The 23100-nt window shown below is 40.1% G+C and overlaps 3 protein-coding genes and 1 long non-coding RNA gene across 6 annotated transcripts in view; 3 read left to right on the top strand and 1 right to left on the bottom strand.

Annotated features, from left to right (window-relative positions):
* Nucleotides 1-2424, top strand: part of LOC148352647 (uncharacterized) — a 3905-nt gene extending 1481 nt beyond the window's left edge. The window contains exon 2 of the mRNA XM_088352262.1: nucleotides 22-2424. Coding sequence (XP_088208388.1) covers nucleotides 22-2019 — 1998 coding nt within the window. The 3' untranslated portion in view covers nucleotides 2020-2424. The remainder of the gene's footprint in view (nucleotides 1-21) is intronic.
* Nucleotides 1-18483, top strand: part of heg1 (heart development protein with EGF-like domains 1) — a 25061-nt gene extending 6578 nt beyond the window's left edge. The window contains exons 2-14 of the mRNA XM_088352261.1: nucleotides 4157-5087; nucleotides 5925-6397; nucleotides 8729-8842; nucleotides 10945-11067; nucleotides 11143-11246; nucleotides 11311-11366; nucleotides 13345-13505; nucleotides 14584-14718; nucleotides 14794-14836; nucleotides 15728-15765; nucleotides 15838-15925; nucleotides 17592-17769; nucleotides 17847-18483. Of these exons, the coding sequence (XP_088208387.1) occupies nucleotides 4157-5087; nucleotides 5925-6397; nucleotides 8729-8842; nucleotides 10945-11067; nucleotides 11143-11246; nucleotides 11311-11366; nucleotides 13345-13505; nucleotides 14584-14718; nucleotides 14794-14836; nucleotides 15728-15765; nucleotides 15838-15925; nucleotides 17592-17769; nucleotides 17847-17990 (2588 nt within the window). The 3' untranslated portion in view covers nucleotides 17991-18483. The remainder of the gene's footprint in view (nucleotides 1-4156; nucleotides 5088-5924; nucleotides 6398-8728; nucleotides 8843-10944; nucleotides 11068-11142; nucleotides 11247-11310; nucleotides 11367-13344; nucleotides 13506-14583; nucleotides 14719-14793; nucleotides 14837-15727; nucleotides 15766-15837; nucleotides 15926-17591; nucleotides 17770-17846) is intronic.
* LOC148352644 (uncharacterized) lies at nucleotides 7392-23100 on the bottom strand. 3 transcript variants are annotated; one of them, XR_015852636.1, is made up of 8 exons: nucleotides 22754-23100; nucleotides 13287-13497; nucleotides 11291-11373; nucleotides 11136-11213; nucleotides 10934-11039; nucleotides 8832-10350; nucleotides 8186-8223; nucleotides 7392-8112 (listed from the first exon to the last, which is right to left on the bottom strand). It is a non-coding gene; the product is annotated as an uncharacterized LOC148352644 (long non-coding RNA). The 3 variants fall into 3 exon arrangements; XR_015852637.1 differs by lacking the exon at nucleotides 8832-10350; XR_015852638.1 differs by lacking the exons at nucleotides 7392-8112; nucleotides 8186-8223; nucleotides 8832-10350 and adding an exon at nucleotides 10795-10825.
* LOC148352645 (uncharacterized) lies at nucleotides 19709-21756 on the top strand. Its single transcript, XM_088352263.1, has one exon. The coding sequence runs from the start codon at nucleotides 19709-19711 to the stop codon at nucleotides 20738-20740; it is 1032 nt and encodes a 343-aa protein (XP_088208389.1). The 3' UTR covers nucleotides 20741-21756.

The raw sequence follows: 23100 nt of genomic DNA, 5'->3' as shown, positions 1-23100 counted from the left end.
TAAATTTCTTTTATTCTTCAGGCAATGCTGTTGGGAGTGCTGGCCGAAAATTCTCTTCCGTTCACCATGGCCCCAAAGCTCATCACACTGTCAAAGGAACTGGCAAGGGATCCAAAAGCTCTGAATGGACTGTCCATGGATAGAACCAGTGCATCCTACAAAACAAAGTATGGCCTTGCCCATACTATGCTTGATGAGACTTTAACAAACTTAAGATCCTCCCACTTTTCAATGAACATTGATGAGTCCACCAGCAACAATCTACACCGTGTCCTGTGTGTTCTCGTCAGCTATTTCTCCCCGTCGACAAAGTCTGTTGTGGTGGAACATTTAGCATCTTTGAGTGTTGTTAAAGTTGACGGCAAATCTCTCTTTGATGAACTCTCAGCCCTCATGACCAAGAACAATATTCCCTGGAGCAATTTGGTGTCTGTGTTGATGGACTCATGTGCAGTGATGCGGGGTTCCAAATCTGGAGTTGAGACGCGTTTGCGAGAGGGACCAGCACCACATCTCCTTGACATAGATGGGGATACCTGCCACCACATCCACAACGCCTCTAAGCATTTTTGCAAGCCATTTGAGTACAAGATTGAAGGACTCCATAATGATCTCTTCAACGATTTCAAGTGGTCAACCGATCTGAAGGAAGCTCTTCAAGAAATTTGCTTTCTGACAGGCATCACCTTCACCATGCCAGAGAGATTTGTCAGCCATCGATGGCTTTCAAACTATAATGTTTCAATGTCCACCTTACGCCTCATGGATGTCTTTACCATCTTCTACTATGCATTTCTTGGCAGAGGAGATAAAGAACTCTATCTTCCCACCATCATGGCCATCTACCACAAGAAGGATCTTTCAAGAGAAGTCAAAGCCAAACTCAAAGACATACAATCAGCTTTAGGCCAAAAGAACATGACTGAGGAAGGAAGGAAGAGGAAGCAGAGGATCTATGAGAAGATATTCTTCACAAGATTGGATACGCTTCTCACCCTCAACCTGTACACAGCAGTTCTGCCCTTGCTGAAGAACTATGTGATCACCTTTGAGACGAAAACGCCAATGATCCACAAGCTGAACGACAAGCAAGTGTCCTTCTTCAAGAAGTTCTTGTCCTGTTTCCTAAAGCCAGAGTCCCTTCAAGGCTGTAAACTGACAGAAATTGAACTGAACAACAAAGCCAACCAACTCCGAGAAAATGATATTTTCTATGGTGGTGTCACCAGCAAACTGATGGATTCTTCTAACAAGTCGTCAGTTGTGTTCAAGTTCAAAGCCAAAGCCAAGGCAGCATATCTGGCATGTGGTCTGTACCTTCAGAAAAAGTTGCCCATGAACAGCAAGCTTCTGAGAGCAGCCTCTGCCATTGACCCACTTGCCAGAGGACACAGCTCAACTTTAAACCAACTGAAGAAGCTGTCGTCGTTGGTCACCAATGTCCTTGATGAGTCCGAGCTGGGGAACTATGATCTCGAGGTGAGAGAATACCAGTTGGACAGTGAGTTGCCAACACCTTTGGACTCAGAGGGGAAGGCAATTGCACTGGATCGTTGGTGGGCCCAAGTCTTTGCTGTTGGAAGATACCCAACCCTGGCCAAGATGGTGAAGGCTCTCATGAGTTGCTTCCATGGGCCGCAAGTAGAGGGGGCTTTTAGTGTCATGGGTGATGTCCTGAACCCCAAAGCATGCAGAATGGACATAGCCACATACAGTTCTATCCAGACTGTAAAATATGCCCTAAGAGCAAGAAATACCACCTCTGTCAGCCATTTTGGAAGGAAAGACATTCTGATGGATCCTGTGCAGTCCATACTGTGCCTAAATCTGAGGACATCCTCCAAAAGGTACAGGGAGGAGAAGGATGCAGAAGCAGCTATGTTGTCTGCAAAACGAACAGAACTTGCTGTGAAACAGGACACCCAAATGAGCAAGGCTGCCTCAAGAAGAACCATCAAAGCTGCACAGAAGCAGGCTAGAAAGACCCATTCCAAAGCAATGAAGTCTAGGAGGAAGTAGTGTTTGGGTCATGTGAATGGATTTAGCTGTGTCCCGACGGATCACCACCTTATCGTGGTGGGGCACTTTGCGCGTCTCCATGACCCCCAGAGCTATGTCGGCGGGAGTCTCGTACTCCTGGTAGGGTTACCCAAGCCGAACAGGTCGAAGGGTAGAGTCCAGACTAAGAGTGATCCCAAAAGCTGGTGGCGGCACGCTTTGAGGCGGTTTCCTACAGACCTGGATCCCGTTAGCCGCCTGCAGTTGTAGAAAGATGCCGGTCGTCTAGGGTCTCCCTTGCCACTGGAACCATCTTCTTTACAATTAAGATAGTGGCGTTGGGGAAATGTTTTTTAATGTGACTGATTTTGAGTTGACTTAAACTGTAATTTTATATGGGATAGTTCAATATACATTGAAAATTTATGCTGTTGTCTTGTCTATTTCTTTGTCATCTGAGTGCATTGAAAGTACTTAAAAAAACCCATGAGCTCCGGGGGGGGGCTTCGCCCCACTTTTCCCCCCACCAGGGCACTGCCCTGGTCCTACCTGGTTTCCCCCCCCCCCCCCCCCCCGCTAGCAACCACCCCCCCCCCCCCCCGCTAATTTTCAGATAATTTCACTTTGGTCAAATCACATCCCTGTAAAACGAGAAAAAAAAGTACAGAAAAATTTGATATTATTATCATTTTTATTTAAACATCAGTCAGTATGACAATTGATCCAATCGGACCCTTGTCATGGTTATTTTTCTCCTTTGTCTTGAGCCCATGCTGTTCATGGCCGACCTTAAAAACAACTCTCCATGAGTGAAACTCCCATGCCTTGTGCTCGGTCAGCTTTAGGAAGGAAGCCACTGACTCCCAGTGGAGACATTGGCCGCCATATTTAGGCCTTCAAGCCTTTGTTGGAGCGATAATCCCGCCTGCTGAATTGTACTCCACCCACAATTGTTGCCTCAAACTGCAGGATCCTTCACAACATCATCCATGTGGATTAGAGGGGGTTCTCTTTTAGTCCTCTAGTGGCAATTACAGGTAGTACACATGTCCCAAGTCGGGCTGAGACGATAAGTCGATGTAGACAAAAAATAGATAAAAATAGAAAAAGTTGCCGGACACATTTTTTCAACAGAGTGAGGCATCTCTACTTGATTATAATCTCTGCGGACAGTCGCTCATGCACAATAATGTCTCCGTCTCGGGCGGTAACATACAGAAATGGTGGCATCAACATCAAGTAAACTGGCAAAGTTTATGAACATGTTTGCCTGGATACGGTGTAAAAAAATATTACTTGCCAAGTTGGCAAAGCATACCTTGTGTATCATGGAAGTCCCTTGATGATGCAACAACATGAAAGAGAAGTGTCGGAAAGTTGAACAAAACAGAGTCTGACTCGCCTCAGTATGATTCAAATAAAATGCAAGCATTAAGGTTTTGATGACATGCATTATACAAAATGTACAGTACATTTTATATGCAGGTAGAGTTTGAGTGTTATGCCAAACTGTGCCTGACAAATGCATTTGAAATTAAAAGCATGCAGTCTGAAGAAGAAAAACGTCAGTTGTAAAACGTTAGAAACAACAAACTTCAATAATTAGATCCTTTTGATTTCTAACTGTTGGGAATCGTTAAGTTCTTTCGTGACAAACTTCGCAATTCATAGTCACAAAATGCAAATATTTAATTTATTTACTGTTATATTACTCATAGAGAGCATGTTCTTGGTTTACGGGGCTAAAAAAATATTTACTTGAATTTACTTTTTTTAATCTATTTGCCTGTTCTTAAAAATGTACAAAGGCTTATTTATAGATTTATGTCCCTACGGACTGAGCACTGTATCTAATTGGCTTTGGATATCGTATTTTTATCAAATATTTGTACAAATCCGCATTAGGTTTAATAAATGATGTATTTTTTATTGTACTAATTACAATTGTGGTTATTATCATTTGCCATATGATTCAATTAACTCCATGCTAAATTTAAGAAGAAGACAATTATATTTATCAGATTATTCGACTAATCAATTTAGTTGTCAGTGACTAGTCGACGATTCAAATAGTTGTTAGTGACAGCCCTAGTCCTAAGTAAAGATGTTGTTTCTCATAATGTAACAATGATATAGATGCTGTTGATTTCATTCTCAGATACGGAGCAAGCCCTAAGAGAAACCAGCACCAGGTCACTGCAGACTTCCAGTAGCTTTACCGAGACGATCTCAGAAACGATCTCCTCTGAGACCAGCAGAGACTGGAAGGATGCCTCCCAAACCCCCAACATACCTGAAGTCTCCACTGGTGTGTCCAACCAAGCGAGGTTGTCTTGGACATCTACAGAAGACTCCAGCCCGGTTTCCCACCTCTATGTAGACGACACTGCGTCCTCTTCATCCCAGACACGAAGCCTCCTAGAGAGCCTATTCACTTCTACGACCATTAATCGGGCTGGAGAGCGAACTTTGTTGTCCATCACGTCAAAAGACAACAGCTCCTCCTCCTCAATCTTCGCAGCGCACTCCAGTTCCTATAGACCCTCCTCCACTTGGAGCGTCTTATCAACAGGGGGGTCAGAGACTGAGGACTACACTCGCAGCGCACAGTCCACCAGGAGCGAAGAAACCAGAGGGAGCTCCCTTGCACAATCTTTTCCAGAGACATCAACGGGAGCTCAAACTCTGGCCGGGCCACCCAACTCCACCGAGCAACAACTGATCCTCACATCAGAGACCACTTCACATTCAACACCTGAGATGTCCAGCACAGACCAATCGGACGAGTCGGCTTCATCATCCACACCACCGGTCGTCCCGCCTGTAAGGACACCCACCCTGGGGATTCAGTCAGAACCCACAACTGGACCCTACTCTGCATCTTCTAGCAGTGCTTTCAGGTCCAGCACCAGTACTCAGAGCTTTGACCAGAGCACAGAGGAGAGCTTGTCTAAGACTGTGGAGAAAAGTGTGGGTTTCATCTTCACTACTGCTCCTCCATTAATTAGTAGTATGAATAATCAGTACGACTTCTATGAAGAAACAACTGAGGTCTACATTACCACCACAGCAGTCACTTTCCCTGAGAGGTAACTAAATGTTTCTTCTACGGCAGTGGTGTCAAAACTTTTCAGGAAGCGGGTTTGATTTGGTAAATGTGTGAGGGCTGACTATTTAGCCCAGCATTATTGGAACATTTTTTCAATAAATACACCCTCCGTGAAAGGGTTAGAGTGCTTTGCGATCAGCGTTGTGACCTCGAAGCTCATTATAGTAGCATTTTGATTTGACTTGCCGGGTCTAGTGTATAACCGCTGATGTTTCTTTCACAAGGTACAGATGAAAATGAGGTGCATATATTTTTGATAGCAAGTTTGTAAAGAATTGGAAGCACATCTTTTTGTGATTCCTAGTACTGAAGGGGACTTTCAACTCTGGGGGTGTTTTTTTTGCCGCTTCTATTTCAAACCACACTTAAAGCTAGTGAATTATTTCCTGAATCATTCACATGGTACACCCGCTTTGCGGGTCTTTAAGGCCACCGCTTACGTCATGAACACACACCTCGGTTCACGAACCACCCGTATAAAATACTCGAGTCGGTTAGAACATCGCTAAAAGAGTCATACTAGCTTACCTACCACTACACCTGTTGCTATGGGCGACACTTGCCCCACCACGTAGGGCTTGTGCTGCCTCCCATGGGACGTTTGATCTGTTTTTTTGTGGGTATTAATAATTTTGCCGTTTTGTCATGTGATACGCCTCCCATAGACTGATGTGTTTGCTTACTATTGCTGTAATTTGACTTGCACTGGCATTGTCTGATCCATCATACAACACTCTACCCCAAATAATGATAATCAGCCCCTGCTTTCTTGATATCATACATCAAAAAGACTAATTCGCATATTTCCCCCCAATAGATCTCAAGTAACAGAGGAGAATCAAACTCCATCAACAATACTTAGCAGCAGCCCCCTCCCACTCAGCACTTCATCACTCAGTCTTAGCACCACATCGGTCGTCTCCCCCACCGAATCTCCATCTCAACCCCCCTTCCTTTCCACCGCCATTGCCACAAGTGCCCCTGCCTCAGCTCACCATAGCTCCGCTACCCCATCTGCCTCCCTTTACAACACTGACCAAGAACCCTCATCCTCGTTCGCAATCGTTGCGACCCCTGATGTGACTGCGCTGGAGCGGGAATCGAGCATGGGCACGTCAGGTGTCACATCGACAATCCAGAACCCGACAACCGCCGCTTGGCCCGTTCACGGCGTCTTTACTTGGGGCACAGAGGCTGCAATCACTACAAAACAAACAGAGAGAGCCACCACAAAGGGAGCCACAGCGACAACACCATCTCAAGTCCGTCTCACTAAGACAGCACCAAGAAGTGAGTCCCATTTTGTATTTAATTCGGTGCCATGGCCTATAAATACGTTTTAAAAAGCATTGTCTCCGAGAACCAAGATGTAAAAATATTTTTTGTGGTTTTAATTTAAAGATATATTATAAAAGGGTTGGCGCAGCTCATTAATTAGTATCAATCCTCTGGGAATGATTAACGTATAATAAATCACCATTAGATGGCAGGAGTGGCTTTGATCAAGAAATTTGTCCACACATCAAGAAAGCCCTCACTCCGTAGTCTTGCTTCCTGTATCCAGTCACTGAAATGTGTAGGCTCCCCTATATAGTGATTATAAGCGTAGTAAAGCAGTGTGGTCAGAGTAGCAAAGATATGGATAAGTACAGATAGTTAAAGCTTTGAGCTTTTTTATCTCTAAAAAGATGACAAAGTTCCTTTGTCATTTTTAGGGCAGAGAGGGCTGATGTTTCGTGCACGTCCGCAGGAACGTGATCCACATGGTGACTGAAATCATGTGATCACCAGAAATATCGGGTGCTAAAAAGTTGTTGGTGCATAAATTCAGTGTTTTTGCAATTTAATAATAATAATGAAATTTTGCAAACAGATTGCACTTGTGTTTATGGAAAGCATTGTTTAGATATTGAAGGTGTCACAAATGCAAAAAAAAGCACAGAAATGAAAGTTTTTCCATGGAGTACAAGTTTTATTGGAAACGAGTATTTTCAAGAAACTTTGCAATGTTCAACTGTTGTTCATGCCTTGCAATAGAAAGACATTTTCTGTAGGCCTTCAAAAATGAGTCAAAATTGTAAAACATTGGCTTGCAAATGCTCTTCCCATGTGAGAAAAACGTCTGGCATTAAATGAGTAATTATTTTATCATACAAAGAAAAAAAACCTTTAAATTTTGTAATGTTAATTCTGCAGCAAAATTTACTTTTTTTTTATCCAATTTAGCAGGCGGCAATTTTGCCACCTGCTGCGGATTGAAAAAGACATTGCAGTCGAACGAATCATCACCAATTGATGAGTTTGCTCATGTGATATCAATAAGCTGTGCATTGATTGGTTGAGACCTAAGCCCTGCAAATGTGAAGTCATTTTCAGTCCGCTTTAATTGACAAGATTGTAAAACCAATTTTTCTCCTGTTTTACGACAAAAATCAGTTGCAAATTGTATAAATTGCTTAAAGAATCAATTAGAAAACTATTTATAGTGTATTATTTTTTAATATTAATATAACTATGTGTTTATTATATTTAATTCATAGCTCACTCGAAAAAACAAGTTTAAATCTAAACTGTTTCTAAAACTCATGCAAAAAAACTTAAATACAGGTTTTGAAGTTGTGCTTGAAGTCCTTAAATACTTGAATTATTGTTTAAGTTCAAAAAGTGCTTTAATTTTTGGTGAAGCGCTTGTAAATAGTTGGAATTATTGCCATGTTTACCGGCAGTCTGACCCAATCAACCACGCTTTAAAAAAGAAAACTAAATCAAGTCTGCTCAAAAATGACGCTGACACGCCTGCTATGGTGGCTCCGCTTTGCCGTTACTTTTCTCCTTTCCTGGTGACTAACAGCAGCTGGAATTGGTCTGTATGGCATCATATGAAGCATCGTTATGCCCTACAGGTTATGAGACCGAGATGCCGGGTACTGGAGAAATTGGAAAATTGGCTTTGATAGTGCTTTAAAAAAGGGGACACAATTATTCAACTGCTATCAGCTTGTAAACTGCAAGGACAAAATGAAGATTTTGTTCACTTTGCTTGATTCGTTTCAGTGAAAAAAAATGATTGCCACTTACAATTTCAGCAGTTGAATCCCCCAAATCCAAACGTGCAACTGGAACATAACAAAGAGCTGAAGTGAGAATGCATCAAAATAAGCCATGAAGTACCGTAAATTCCGGACTATAAGCCGCGACTTTTGTCACAAGCTTTCAACCCTGCGTCTTATGCAATGATGCGGCTAATTTATACATTTTTTTCTTTATGCTAGTTTCATTCATGGACACAAGTATTTTCCAATGAGAATTTTTTTATATTATTGAATATCAGTTGAATAATAAGAAAACAGATTTGTTTCTTACAGTATCACAGCATTTTTTTTTTTACATTTTTTAAGATAAGAAATTTAATCCTTAAAATGTATCAAGTTATTTGCCAATTGGGCAAGTTTTTTTTTCACACAAACACAATATATTAATCACAATATTATGTTTATACCAGTGGAGCTACATGGAAATTTATATAATAAATAAAATATTGTCGTTAGCTTCCTTTACTTATCAGGGTATGCCAATATCAAAAGAACAAATGCTAACTCTTGTTTTGTTCATGGACATCAGGAAACCCTTGCAGGTCTAACCCATGTGTAAATGGAGGGACATGCATAAGCTATGATCAGCGTCAGTTCACCTGCAGGTGTCAACAGGCCTGGACGGGACCCACCTGCAACCAGGGTGAGCTACCAACAGTCTTGTACTCTTATAATCCCAGATGTTCATCCATCCATTATCTGCACTGCTTATCCTCAGTAGTGTCGTAGGGGTGCTGGAGCCCATCTCAGAAGTCCTCGGGCAGTGGGCAGGGGACACCCTGAACTGGTTGCCAGCCAGTCGCAGGGCACACAGAGACAGACAACTCACTAGATCATTCACTCACTCACACCTGTGGACAGTTTGGACCGGCCAACTATCCTGACATGCATATTTTTGGATTGTGGGAGGAAACCGGAGTGTCCAGAGGAAACCCACGCAAGCACGGGGAGAACATGCAAACTTCACACAGGAAGGCTCTATCTCATGACCTCAGAACTTTAATTTTCGGGACAATTTGGACCGGCCAGTTAACTTGACATTCATGGTTTTGGAATGTGGGAGGAAACCGGCCTAAGGAAACTCACGTAAGCACAGGCAGAACATGCAAACTCCACTCAGGAAACCTGGTAGCTGGATTTGAGCTCACGACATCAGAACTGTGCGCAGATGTGCTAACCACTCATCGTCTGTGTCGCCCTTTAATTCCAAATATGTTACATCATAACAATGACAAAATATACAGAGTTCGTAGATGTGCTTGAAATCTTTTTAAAAACGCTTACATTTTATTGTTGCATTTTTAAGGGTTGAAAAGTGCTTGAACTTTAGGTGAAGTGCTTAGAAATACTTAACTGTTGCCAGGTATCTCAACTACTTATAAATGACGCCGACACTCTTCTCTGGTGGCTTTGCTTTTCCATTGCCCTTTTTCCCCCTTTTGATTAACTGCAGCTGGCCTCAGTTTGTACGGCAGTGTCCAATGGAGCGTCATTGCCCAAGTGAACGGGTGCATACTACACCTTAACAGGGCACTATGAAATGTGTATTAGTACAAGGACTGTATATGAATAGATTTTTGGAGATATATTATGAGCCATGCAAAAAAATTATGGTAGTTTCCCAATGGAAAGGAGTTCCTGCAACAGAAAATGTAAGCTACATATTACTGTCTTTATTACCCAATATATGGAGCGATTATTTTCAAAAATATATTCGCAATTTACTCAAAGTTTAAAAATCATACGTGCACGTGCCCTTTCAAACATGTACGTTAACATTGTTTGTGTTTTAGTTTTCTTTCGATTGTTTTGTTTTTGCTTTTGTGATGTTCAAATTCATTCATTCATATAAAAGACGCAAATGTAAATCTCAGATACACAGTATTTGTGGCTCTGCAAAATACTTCGATTCACACCAGATTTTGTCAGGGAAGACCAGAACAGAGCAGGAGACCCCAGAGCGTTCGTACAGTTTTTTATTTGGGGAAGCGTAAGGGTTAGCGGGAGACGTGATCAATCGTAGCGTGGGACGAAGGCAGGTCGAGTTTACCAGGACTGAAGAGAAGATCGTAGCGTGGGACGAAAGCAGGTCGAATCGGAGGCAGGTCGGATCGGAGGCAGGCAGGCAGAATCAGGTAAACAAGAAGGCACCTGTAAACGGGAGAGTCTTACGGGGTACAGAAGTAATCCTCCGACCAAGAGTTCTCCGCGTAACGCGTTTAAAAAGGGAGCATTAACCAATCAGGAAGCACATTCCAGCGCGCCACATGATTACCCCAGGTGGCTCCACTTGGGTAATCATGACAGATTTTCTTTTATTGGTACTGGAGAAATTGGGGCTGCATGGCGGCTGAGTGGTTGGCGCGTCCGTGGCACAGTTTTGAGGTCATGGGTTCATATATGGCTACGTGCCTTCCTGTGCGGAGTTTGCATGTTTTCTCCGTGCCTGCGTGAGTTTCCTCCAACCTTCCAAATAACATGCATGGCCCCTAGGTATGAGTGAGCGTAGGCACGGTTGTCTGTCTCCGTGTGCCCTGCGACTGGCTGGCAACCAGTTCAGGGTGTCCCCTCGCCACTGCCTGAAAATAGCTAGGATGACTTTAGTGACGACAAGCCGTGGAGATAACTGATTGATGGATAAATTAGAACATAGGATTTAAAAAGTCTTTAAAAAGTGCTTGAATTTGGCCGTAAAGAAGTGTACGAACCCTGATTTAGAAAAATAAGAAATTACTTTGTGTGCAGATATGGATGAGTGTGAGAAAGACCCATGCCCTGCCGGCTCTAGGTGCGTCAACACTAGAGGTTCCTTCTCTTGCGAGTGTCCGCTTGGCTTCGACCTGGAAGACGGACGAACATGCACTAGAGGTTAGATTTTTAAACCGACAAAAAACATTGCACAAATCTCTTTCTGAAATGGAATAATGTGTACTTACTTCATAGCAAAGACCTTTCTGGGCACGTTCATTGTTAACAGCGTATCACAAAATCCAAGGATCTTCAAGAACGGCGCTCTGCACGAGCTCCAAAGGGAGATTGTTCAGTTGGTGAGCAGAAAATGCACTTTCGGAAAATGAAATGTGTTACTCACTGACGTCTCTCCTACTTCAGCTTAACGCCTCATTGTCTCACCTCAGAGGTTACAGCCGCTCCACGCTCAGCAAAAAGTAAGTTCTTAAAGTACAAGGGAGGAACTTTCAGACATTGTTCATTTTTATGTTACTCTCTATTATAAATCTATAAATTTGTATTTTTTTGTCATGTGGTTTCACAAAAAATATTTTCTTAACTCTTTACTGACAAATGAGCACAAAATATACCTGGCAGTGCTTCTGAGACCAAAAAAGCCAGAAGAAATTAGTTAGCTACTGCAGAACATGTTTAGAGCACAATGGCCACTCGGGAAACACGGTATCAATGAGTAGTTAACAGAGATTAGGGTATGTAAATGAAAGTAAATGTTGGGCTCTTGGGGCTTACTTATTTTATTTACAATTTAATATAGTCATTAGAGCTTTGTTTTTACGTTAGCATTGAAAATAAATCTAGCTCCATTGGCAGATAACCTTCGTAATTCTTTTTCTTATCCTACTTAGTATTAATGCATCTAGCCCTATTCTATCTACTTTATTCGCCATCTTTTTAATTATTTTTTAACACATTAATCGAGTGAAATAAAAATGAAAAATAATCCTTTCTCTTCGCTAAATTTTATGACCATGAGGCAATAACTGTTTGCAATATATAGGAATAAGAAAAAAATATTAGAATAAAAAAAATGAGAACTTGATAAATGTCAAGAACATTTTCCATTTTATTTCCAGTATTTGATTGACATTTTATGTATTTATTTAACGGTAGGGTGCGTCGTTTGATGTGTCTTAAAGTTAAAGGTAGAATATATTCTCTATAATGTGTTGTTGATGCCCAACTAAGTTCAAAGAGCCCTTATGCTTTTTTTCTCCAAAGTGCCTATCTGCTTTTATGTTACTTTAGCAAAAGTGTTCAAAGCAGAGTGGGGTTGGGCTAGGGGTAGTCCGAGAGAGTGACGTCATGCTCGTCACCATGTTTTTTTGTTAGTGTAGCATGAAAATGGTGAAAGTAAGAAAAGGCTTGTTTCAAGTACAGTCCAAATGTCAATCCAAACCCCAAAAAAGAAAAAAAAGAAGGGTTAATTCGAGCGTGTCTAAGAAATAAACGCTCAACATTAGGAGCTTTACAAAAGCTGCCATGATGATACAAGCCAGGAGATGGCGGCAGCTAGTGAAAAAGTTTCAAATTCCGTACAGCATCTTTAACACTCCTTTGGAGACTTGCTCTAATTGACTACATTCTTTTCACCTCAGATTTATTTTGGGCACCTTTTAGAAGATTTTGTATTTATTTCATTTTATTTGCTGTAATCCCACAAATATTAATTCAGAAGCGACCCAATGTGAGCGTGAGTCGGTTCATATAAAATATATAGATCACTCGGTTTTCGAAGTTAATGCGGATCAGAACCACCCACGAAACGTAAAAATGCGGAAAGTAGGGTCGCACCTCTTACAGAGATATAGATAAAAGTACGTATTTAAAATTAGTCCGTTTTTTTTTTTTGACGCACCTTGATTAAAGCCTTACCGACTGCTAGAAAGGAAGAGAGAGGGAGAGAGAGAACAAAGAGTTTGGCATGGCAAAGGGAGCAAGGCCACAAACTCTTCTCACCGAGATGCAGATTCAGAGAGGAAAGCAGAACAGGTGTGTGGTCGCAATATAGTATTAAAGATGCTATGATATGAATTGGCATATCGACATCAGAGATCTCAGGTCCAGGGGTGCTTGCCAATCGGCTTGGATCTTGCTAACTGAAACTTTCCTCAGTGGTGCGAGAATTTCAATGTTTGTAAGTGGAATATTTTCTCTAGTATGTGTTGATGATGCCCAACTAAGTTCAAAGAGCCCTTATGTTTTTTTTAAATGAACTAGCAGTAACAAATGTTATGGTCAAACAGAAGAACAGAGCAGAAGAAAACAGAAGACAACTGGATCATACTTTACCGTTATATAATGTATTTAAAATAAACTGTCTCCTATTTCCATCACACCTAATAATCTTCAAACCCATTGGGTAGACACACTCATGCAAAGATCTCCTTCCTTCAGAGAGCTGGATGGCGTTCATATATCTGCTGTCAACATGTTCTCCACTTCCTCCGATGTGAGCAGTGCAGATGTCCACAGCAGCATCCAGACATTTCTGAAAAACTGCAGCGCTTCACAGTCTCACTGCCAGGTCGTGATGCACCACAGACTCACCTATCATGGTAAGGAGAAAAAAATGACACACAGCACCTGTTCATGATAAATATTGTGATGTTCTGGCTCAGTTACGCAGGATGGGCTCTACCACTAGAGAGCGCAATTTAGCTATAAATGACTAATACTGCTATCCAACTCTGTTCACGAAGTAAATCAAAGGTAATCAAGTACTGAAAACCTCTTACAAAATGTTAAAGAACTGTAAAGGAATGGAATAAAACAAACAAAAATAATGTTCTGACAATTTTGACTACTCCTAAATCAATTCATGGTAAACTCTAGTTATATAACAAGATATAGTTGTGGTATTGTGATATCGAAATTGCAACAAAATCATTGGTCATAAAAGAAAAAGCATCACACTTGGTAAGAAGGCCAGTTCAAGCACACCCCAGTAGTTAGTTTACTAGTTTACAGAGTTCGTACGTGTACTTGAAATCCATGAAAATGGTTGACTATTAATGTGTTTTCAAGGATTGAAAAGTTTTGGGTGAAATGCTAGAAATTGTTGCCATGTTTCTCGACAAGTAGAAATAAAAACCATATGTTTTGATAAATGCACATGTAAAGATGAAAAATTGCATATGTAAATTCCAGATATATTAGTGTCTACTCAAAATACATGATTCACACCTGATTTCTTTTTTATTTATGGTACAGAGGAAATTGGAAAATTGGCATTGACAAGTGCTTGAATTTGGCCATGAACATGGTGTGCAAACCCTGTACAGTATTATAGTTTACAAATTTAAGTTATGTTTTTTCCTTTGTTTAAAACCAACAATATTTCTACTATACGTTGAAAATTATAATACATTTATGTAAGTGTTAAACAAATATTTTTTCTGGTAATAAAGGAAAATATCTTTTCTTTTTTTTTTAATTTAAAGGGGTTTTATTTTTACATTTAACGTTTGATATCAGTTATTATAAAAAAATGAGGCTTTTAAAATACTCAACTTTATGAAGTGTACATTACCCTAATGTTGGCTCTGTATTGTTTTTATAGTATGCAGTATTGCATATTTATTCCAGTTTTTACAGCTTGCCACAATACAATAGTTTTCTTTTTTTGTTTGTTAGTGGAGAGTCTCTGTGTTGCCAAAAGAACTCAGTGCAACCCTGAGCGTTCAACCTGCACTGATGTGAGCGGCATGGCCCGATGCCAATGTCTAGCAGGTTATTACAAGCACAACCTCGATGACCTTTCCTGCTTAGGTAAGCTTCACGATTGTGTTTGAATTCTGTGCGGAGGAATAACAATCTAATTCGCAGCTATCCTTTTTTTCCCAGAATGTGGGGACGGCTACAAGCTGGAAAACGGCACCTGTGTCAAGTAAGTCAATACTAACGTTAATTCCGGACCAATAAAGCACACCTGATTATAAGCTGCATCCAGCACATTTTGTACATACATAAGCCGCACCTGACTACAATCCGCATGTGCCCACATTGAAACATGAAATATTTACAAAGACAGAAGTTACATAGAAAGAGTTTTAATAATATACGGTACCTTAACCCCTTAATGTTTCGACGGCCCGACTATATTTCTGTACATTCTCACCAGTCACTGAGATACATCATTGAACATATCATTGGAAAGCTTAAACTCTTAGGATTTAGAATATGATGACCATTTCAAAATATACTTGTCAGAGAAACATCATGATCAGATACCCGAAAGTTATAAAGCCGGCGTAACTCACCATTAGGTCCCCTGGCTTTCTTCAACTTCTTTAAATTATCTCAAAAATTGCTTCAGTACTTCAAGGACAATCCACAGAATCCAACAGTGTAAAATATTTACTCCAAAACAGATGATAATGCTTACAGATAAATAGGAATCGCCCTCAGACATTTCTGCTTCGTTGGCGTTACTTCTTGTAATCTATTCATTTCGACACATTTTTTCTGACTCAAAAAAAGTCCCAATATGGTAGTTAGCCCTCCCCTTCAATTGACACCTTTTCCATGATGAGGGTCTCTTCATGCTACTTTCATTCATTAAGCTTGTGTATTCCTCGACACATACCCCACCACTCTTACCTTTTACTGCTTGGGTGCCCCTGGCGGCAGCAAGAAAAATTTTATAAATTAGCCGCATCATTGCATAAGCCACAGGGTTGAAAACTTGTTACAAAAGTCGCGGCTTATAGTCCGGAATTTGTGGTACTTAATGGCTTATTTTGATGCATTCTCACTTCAGCTCTTTGATATGTTCCAGATGCACGTTTGGATTTGGAGGATTCAACTGCGGAAATTGTAAGTGGCAATCATTTCTTTCATTGAAATGAATCAAGCAAAGTGAATAAAATCTTCAATTCGTCCTTGCAGTTTACAAGCTGATAGCGGTTGTTGTATCGCCTGCGGGGGCTGCCCTTCTCCTTATCCTCATCATTGCTCTGATTGTCACTTGCTGCAAGTAAGATTTGTTTTTTTCTCTCGCTGCCTACCGATATGATTTACTTTGGTATTACAAAGCCGAGGTTTCAAATATCGCTAACACAAATGACTAAGGCTTTTTTATTTTTCACAGCGGGACTGGGCGATTTTATGCATATTTTAAGTGAAATGCTTCCAATTGACATATTCACTTTTCTCCTACACGTGTAAACCGGTGCATTTGTGTGCATGCTGGAGGATCAAGGGGGGAAGGTTAGTTACAGGAAAAATACACGTGAAAAAAGGGGGGGAAAGACAGACAGACAGAAAGAAAGAAACTGAAAGAAAGAAGCTGGGATAAAGAAAGGTTAAATAGACACATACATATATTTTAGATAAGAAAGTGTGAAAGTTAGTGAAACATACAAAATAAAAAAGAAATTGAAAGAGAGTGAGAGAAAAAGCAGGTAAAAGGGTTTGAGTGTAAAAGGGACTAAGAAAAGAACATGGGAAGAAAGGGAAAAAGGGCAAAAGAGAGACAGAAGTAAACAAAAAATGCAAAAGAGATAAAGGAAGGAACAGGGAGATGGAGAGGAACAAAGAAAAACAAATGAACAGAAAAAACAAGAACAAGGGAGGAACAAGACAAAATACATAGTCAAAGAAAGACAGGAAAGAGAAAGAAAGGAAAATAAATAAATAAAACAAATGGAGAGTAAGAAACACAAAGTAAAACTGAGAAAGGACCATGGGTAGAAAGGAACAAAAAGAACAATAGAAGTAACCAAAGAAAGGAAAATAGGAAACGGAAAACAGAAAGGGAAAGAAAGATAGAGCAAGAGGGAAAAAAGAAGAAAGGAGAGAGAAAATATATAAAATATATCAAGAAAAGTGTATGAGAAGAAAAACACGGAAGACAGAAACGGAAAAACAAAGACAGAGAAAAAAACAACAACTTTAAATTAGATAGTGACATGAAACCTTCCTTGGTTTCACATTTTGCCCTCAAGAAGACCCATCGTGTCACTAACGCAAATTTTAAGGTTCATACCGGTGCTTAAAGTCCTTGGAAGGGCTTCAATATTTTATGGGGTGTTTTCAAAGATTGAAAAGTGCTTCCATTTCAGGTGAAGTGTTTATAAAGCTTGAAATTGTTGCCATGTTTCTCATTAAGTCTGCTTTAAAACAACGCCGACACGCTTTTGTGGCTTCACTTTGAAATTGCATTTCTTCCCTAATGATTAAAGACAGCTGGCATTAGTTTTTATGCCATTGTCCTATGAAGCGTTGTCGCCCCCTGGAGGACAGGTGCATGCTAGACTTAAGCAGGGCACTATGAAATGTGTTTTAGTGCAAGGGATAATGTATCAAATGTGGACATTTATTCTAGGCCATGCAAAAAAAATTAAGGTAGCATTTCCCAGTAGTAAATTGTAATGGGAAAAACTTCCTGCAACTGGAAATGTGGGCTACATACAATGTCACTGTCCTTTTCATTGTATTCGCAATTAACTCAATTAACTCAAAATCTAAAAATCATATGACAATATTAAAAGTAGAAATATTTGTGGCTCTGCAAAATACATGATCCACATTTAATGGTACTAGAGAAATGGGAAACTTTGTTTTGAAAGTCCTTAAAAAGTGCTTGAAATTGGCAATGAAAAAGGTGTGGGAACCATGAATTTTTGTCCCTCCCAACTCAGGAGAAACAAGAATGACCTGAACAAGATAATCTTCAAGAGCGGAGACCTACAGATGTCGCCCTATGCCGACTTCCCCAAGAGCAACCGCATCTCCATGGAGTGGGGGCGGGAGACCATCGAGATGCAAGAGAACGGCAGCACCAAGAACTTGCTGCAGATGACCGACATTTACTATTCTGTAAGAAGACGGTTTTCTGTTTAAATCATTGTAACCTCAAATGCTTGACTAAAGAGCAAGTTTGTGCTCTCTTTCAGCCTGCGTTGCGCAACTCTGACCTGGAGAGAAACGGCCTTTACCCATTCACGGGTCTCCCGGGATCTCGCCACTCGTGCATCTACCCCGCCCAATGGAACCCTTCCTTTACCAGTGACGATTCGCGGCGCAGAGACTATTTCTAAGAATCACGTTACGACTTTTGCAAGTGAAATGAGCAGTGGAAAAAAATCTCCTCGCCCCATTTAAGTGCTTTTGCATGGGGTGAGCTTGTTTCCATTTTGACATTAGTGAATGCAAAAAACAAATTGTTCGATGATGAACGTGTGCAAAGCACTGCTGCGGTTTTTATTACAGGCTGCTAATAAATCTTTTGTGAATGAAACTGTTTAAAAACCCAAGATTTCAGTTAACTGAAATCATCAACTATTTATTAAGGTCAGGTGGCAATTCCAATCAAATACACTGAAAAACAAAACCTGTGGCTTAAGTGTGCGAGCGTTTTTATGCTTGCTTTTGTGTGAATGGAGTTCATATTTCTATACCAGAAGTGCCAAAAGTGTGTTGTAAAGCAGAAATCTGTCATATTTTTTAAATGTTCTTGTTACGCTACATGTATCCTCTCCATTCTGGCGTTTTAGTCGGATGTGTTTATTTAAATAAAGACATTGCACAATGTTTGAGTCCGAATGGTGATGACAAAGACTGCTGATTAAAAGGCTACATATATGACTCATCCATAAACAAAAACTAATCAATACTATGCAAAAATAAATAAATAAAAAGACCTTCTCTTTAACGTTAGCAAAACATCAGGGCAGAGAAAAAATGTCGGGGGAAATCACAAGGGAAGCTCATTCGGACTGAAAGGGAGAAGTGCGTCACAGTGACCCCCAACTAAATAAGAATGGTCAATTAGTGTAAAAACAAATGAACTAAAGACACTCTGGAGCGGCACAGATAACCCAAATTGTGTGTACTATTGAAGAATATTTTATTTTGATCAACTTTATCTAACTCATGGGGTCTTAAAGTTTGCTTTAAACCAAATCCCTAGATTTTTTTTTTCGTAATTTGGTTATGCTGTATAATACCCCCTAATTCAGTGTTTTTCAACCATTTTTAGCCAGGGCATGTTTTTTACATTGGAAATATTTTGCAGCATACCACTAACCAAAAATGTTATAAAATGACACTGAACAGTATGTTTAATTACAATACAATTAATAATGCCCCCAGTTTTTACAGCACAGACACTCGACAATGACATATTTGCAGAAAATGATTCATAAATGTTTTGTAAAATTTTAAAAAGTGACATTGGATAATCTCTCACGACACACTGCCCTAATTATCTAGGTTGCTAAAAATGATTGATGTGATACCTGGGGTGTGGTAGGGGGGATTTAGAAAACAAGCCATTTTATTTTGTAATTTAAAACAAACAGACAAGTCTCTTTAGGGATATTTTATACAATGTGAACCAATTATTTATAAACGAATAACAGGCGTTTCGGTCAACTTTTGAATTCAGCTACTATTTGTTGGGGTGTTATTTTTGCACAGAACAAACCGATTTTGTTTTTTGTTCGCCATTTTGTCTTAGTTTTGCATAAGACGGCCACATTTTTTGGGGTTGCTTTAAACATAACCACCCAATTGCATTGTTTTGCAGTGCAGGAAGGCTAGCAACATGTGATCCATGCTGTTCATTTTTGGTTAAACAAAAACCCTAAAGAAGTTGAGTACACGAGGATGCCATCTATACACGCTTGATTAATATTCCTTCCGAAAGGCACTTTTATGCAAAAGCATTTTGATGCCAGTCTGCTGCTTTCCCTGTCAGGTGATCTATCACCAGGCGCCTTGAGGACCTTCCACATTTGACATTTCAAAAGCACCAATGGACGAAGCAATTGACATCACTAGGCTGGAATTTTATCTGATCAACGGCCCATTGGTCCTTTCCATCTTGGCCATGAACGCTTTCTTCCTTTTCTGTTTGGCCAATCCACAAGGCCGCAGTAAACGACTGAAACAGCCTTTGAAGATCCTCTTGGAATACATCATGTGGTGCTCCATTCTGTTAGTGGTGTTCTTGACGCTCGAGCTCACCGTAGGGGGGTTTCTAACCTTTACGGTGTGGCTGGTGGTATGGTTGGCCACGCAGTCCTTGGTGCACAACAGCATGAGTGGCTACATGTGGCTCAACTTTTTCTTCTTCATCCACATCGTCCCCGTGCAATGCGCTCTACTCGTTTGGATGAAGAGGAACATCAAGATTACTACTTTAATGGCTGCTATCATTGATTTGGTGATTTTGTCCATCTACGTGGCTTCATATTTTGTTCTTGTTTTGAGAGAACGGGACTTGTTGGTTCCTTCTACCAACAGCACTGCAACATGGGATCGGATGGAGGTTACTTCCCCCCTTTTTCTTTTATGCGCAATTAGTTTTTTCATCAACTGGGTGTACTTGTTTGTAAATTTTTGGTTCAACATTATAACCTGCTGTATCACCCTCCACTACCTGCACAGTCACATGAGAAGTGTAGCTAAGAACGGCCTCCCCTTGTCCACCACAAGGATCCGAACTCACTTGTGGGTCATTGTGACTGGAATTACTCAGTGTGGTGTCTTCTGTTTCGCCGGTGGTTTTTATTTTTTCAATTCCTTTGCTCTGACATTTTTGAAACATCTCGTCATGGGTGCCAGTGTCAGTTATACTGTAGGCACCGTGTACATATTTTGCACGACGGTCAACATGTGCTTCGGTCAATCGATATTCAGGAAAAGGGCAGCTGTTTTGTTGAGGAGGCTCAAACACATATGCGTCGTTGGCATGGGAACAAACAATGGGATTGTGTGCTTGCAGTTGGACATAATAGCAAATACTGGGACTGAAGTTGTCCTTCATACCTCAGATAGGATTTAATGTTGAAGTTGTTGGATTTGACATTAATGGACACAATTATTCACAGCATGGATTACAGCATCTTTCCCCATTTGCATCAAATACAAAAATGTTGTGCATTATAACATCCCAAAAACATTTTCTATTTTTGTTACGGCTTTGTGTTGGCATGCAACCTCTTTCAATTCTTGATTCAGGTTTCTTTTGCAAGGGTCTCTAATGTGGTGCATCGGGCACTAGGATGCCCCCTAAGGACAGCTGATGTGCCTGTAGACCTGTTCTGAAAACAGATCACCAGTGTTGAGAGATAGTGATGTTTTAGTAACATTATTTTTGTTTTTGTTAACTTAGTCTATTTAACCCTACTTCCAATAATATGCTTGATAACATAGCAACAACATGATAATAATAACAAGATCTGTTGTTATTTAAGAATTGCATATACAACTCTGTGTGTTTTGCACTAATTATAACCAGAACATGGCTCTCAGCTTGAAAAAGGTTGGAGACCCTTGTTCAATTGTTGTCATGTACTTAGGTTTCTTATCACATCCATAATACAGATGGAAAACCATGCCCGAAGAGAAGTCAAGTCAAATCATGTTTATTTGTATAGCCCTTAATCACAAAGAGTCTCAAAGGGCGTCACAGACCACAGATTATTGAAAACTACAGACTATTATTACACAATCCCCTGATCTAAAACCTACACGAGGGCAAGGAAAAACTCAAAAACTTCAACATGAGGAAAATGAAAAAATAAAAATAAAAAAGGGTTCCCCACTAATATTTTGTATCACACTGTACTATAAATTGAAGGCTAACACTCAAACCTATTCATTAAACAAATACAATCCACTCGAAATAGTTTATCTCTTACTGTATGTTGAGCCTTCAGCTGGTACAAAATGCTACAGCGAGGCTTTTAACTAAGACAAGAAAGTTTGATCACATTCCCCCGATTTTAGCTAACCTACATTGGCTCCCTGTTAGCTTAAGATTTGATTTTAAGGTTCTGTTGGTAGTATACAAAATCATGCATGGACTTGCTCCCTCATATCTTTCAGATTTAATTTCGCCCAATGTTCCGATCCGGAGCCTTCGCTCTGAAAATGCTGGTCTACTCGTCATCACAAGAGCCAAGAAGAGATCCGCAGGTTTGAGCGCTCTCCATTCGGGCCCCGGTGCTGTGGAATGCTCTTCCCCTGAGATTTGATCTGCAACCGCAGTGGAAATGATTAAATCTAAGATAATAACACACTTCTATTCTATAGCATATCAATAACCTGTATTTTATGTTGACCATATCTGTGTATTATTTGCCCTCATGTAGGTTTTAGATCAGGGGATGGTGTCATGATAGTCTGTATTTTGCAATAATCTGTGCAGCTCCTTTGGGACCCTGTGATTAAGGGCTATCCAAATAAACGTGACTTGAATTGACTATACCTCAAATAATTTAACAAGAAACATTTACCATTTGTCCCGTTGCTTGACTGTCCACTGATGACGCCATAACCACGCCGGGTGAAAATCAACAACAGGTACAATTCAACTCTTTTTTGGGGAGAATAGAAGTAATTTGTGGTTTTTACTCATTGTCGAATGCAAATGTCACATACAGTAGATTAAAATGAAATAGAAAATATAACGTGACATTTAAAAAACGGCTGTATTACATGTGATGCTAAGAGCAGTAGATTAGCCAAACAGAATAACAGAAAATAATAGTGGCTTTTATGTTTCTAATATTTTATATTTTGCATTAAACACACAGAAAATACAGCACAAAGTAAATGTGACGTTTAAATGGGAATTATTAGTTACACGAACGCAAGAAATGGAATAAAGTAAAAGGTATGCCTTAGTTAGCAAACGAGTCTGCTAGCTTACAGGCAAACAAATGTGCCGCGAATAGTTCGTTTTTTGGACAAGCTGAACTATAGTTATTAAGTACACGTTAGAATTAAATTATTAACCCCCTTAACAATTGGGAAATGTAAACATTTAGAAATTAACACACACAGGGTTTACCTGGGTTGACACTCCACAGGATAAGCACTATTTGTCGGGCATATCATTACATATTGACTTGACGTCACTTAAACCCCTCTCTACTATATAATGCAATCTAACAAAACAATGACAGATCTTTTAAAAAAATAATATTTTGATGACGTTACTTATGTCTGTGCTGCAATTTAATAAAACAAAACAAAATGTCTCGTGGTCTAGATTTATAACAAATCAACCGACGTATCGTTTGCCTTTCATTATTTGAATATTGCTCTTTATGGCTTATAGCTTACAAGCATGCTTTTCCATTATATCCTAACTTTTGGGGATGTGATGTTTGATTTTACGCCAAGAGCACTCAAATG

This window comes from Urocampus carinirostris, chromosome 14, assembly GCF_059441175.1.
Source record: "Urocampus carinirostris isolate Australia breed hairy pipefish chromosome 14, RoL_Ucar_1.0, whole genome shotgun sequence".
In the NCBI taxonomy this organism is placed as follows: domain Eukaryota; kingdom Metazoa; phylum Chordata; class Actinopteri; order Syngnathiformes; family Syngnathidae; genus Urocampus; species Urocampus carinirostris.
The sequence above is the reverse complement of the archived record's forward strand: the minus strand, read 5'-3'. Positions and strand labels throughout refer to the sequence as shown.

Excerpts from the sequence above, each read along its gene's own strand:
- LOC148352645 (XM_088352263.1), top strand. The coding sequence starts at position 19,709 with ATGGACGAAGCAATTGACATCACTAGGCTGGAATTTTATCTGATCAAC.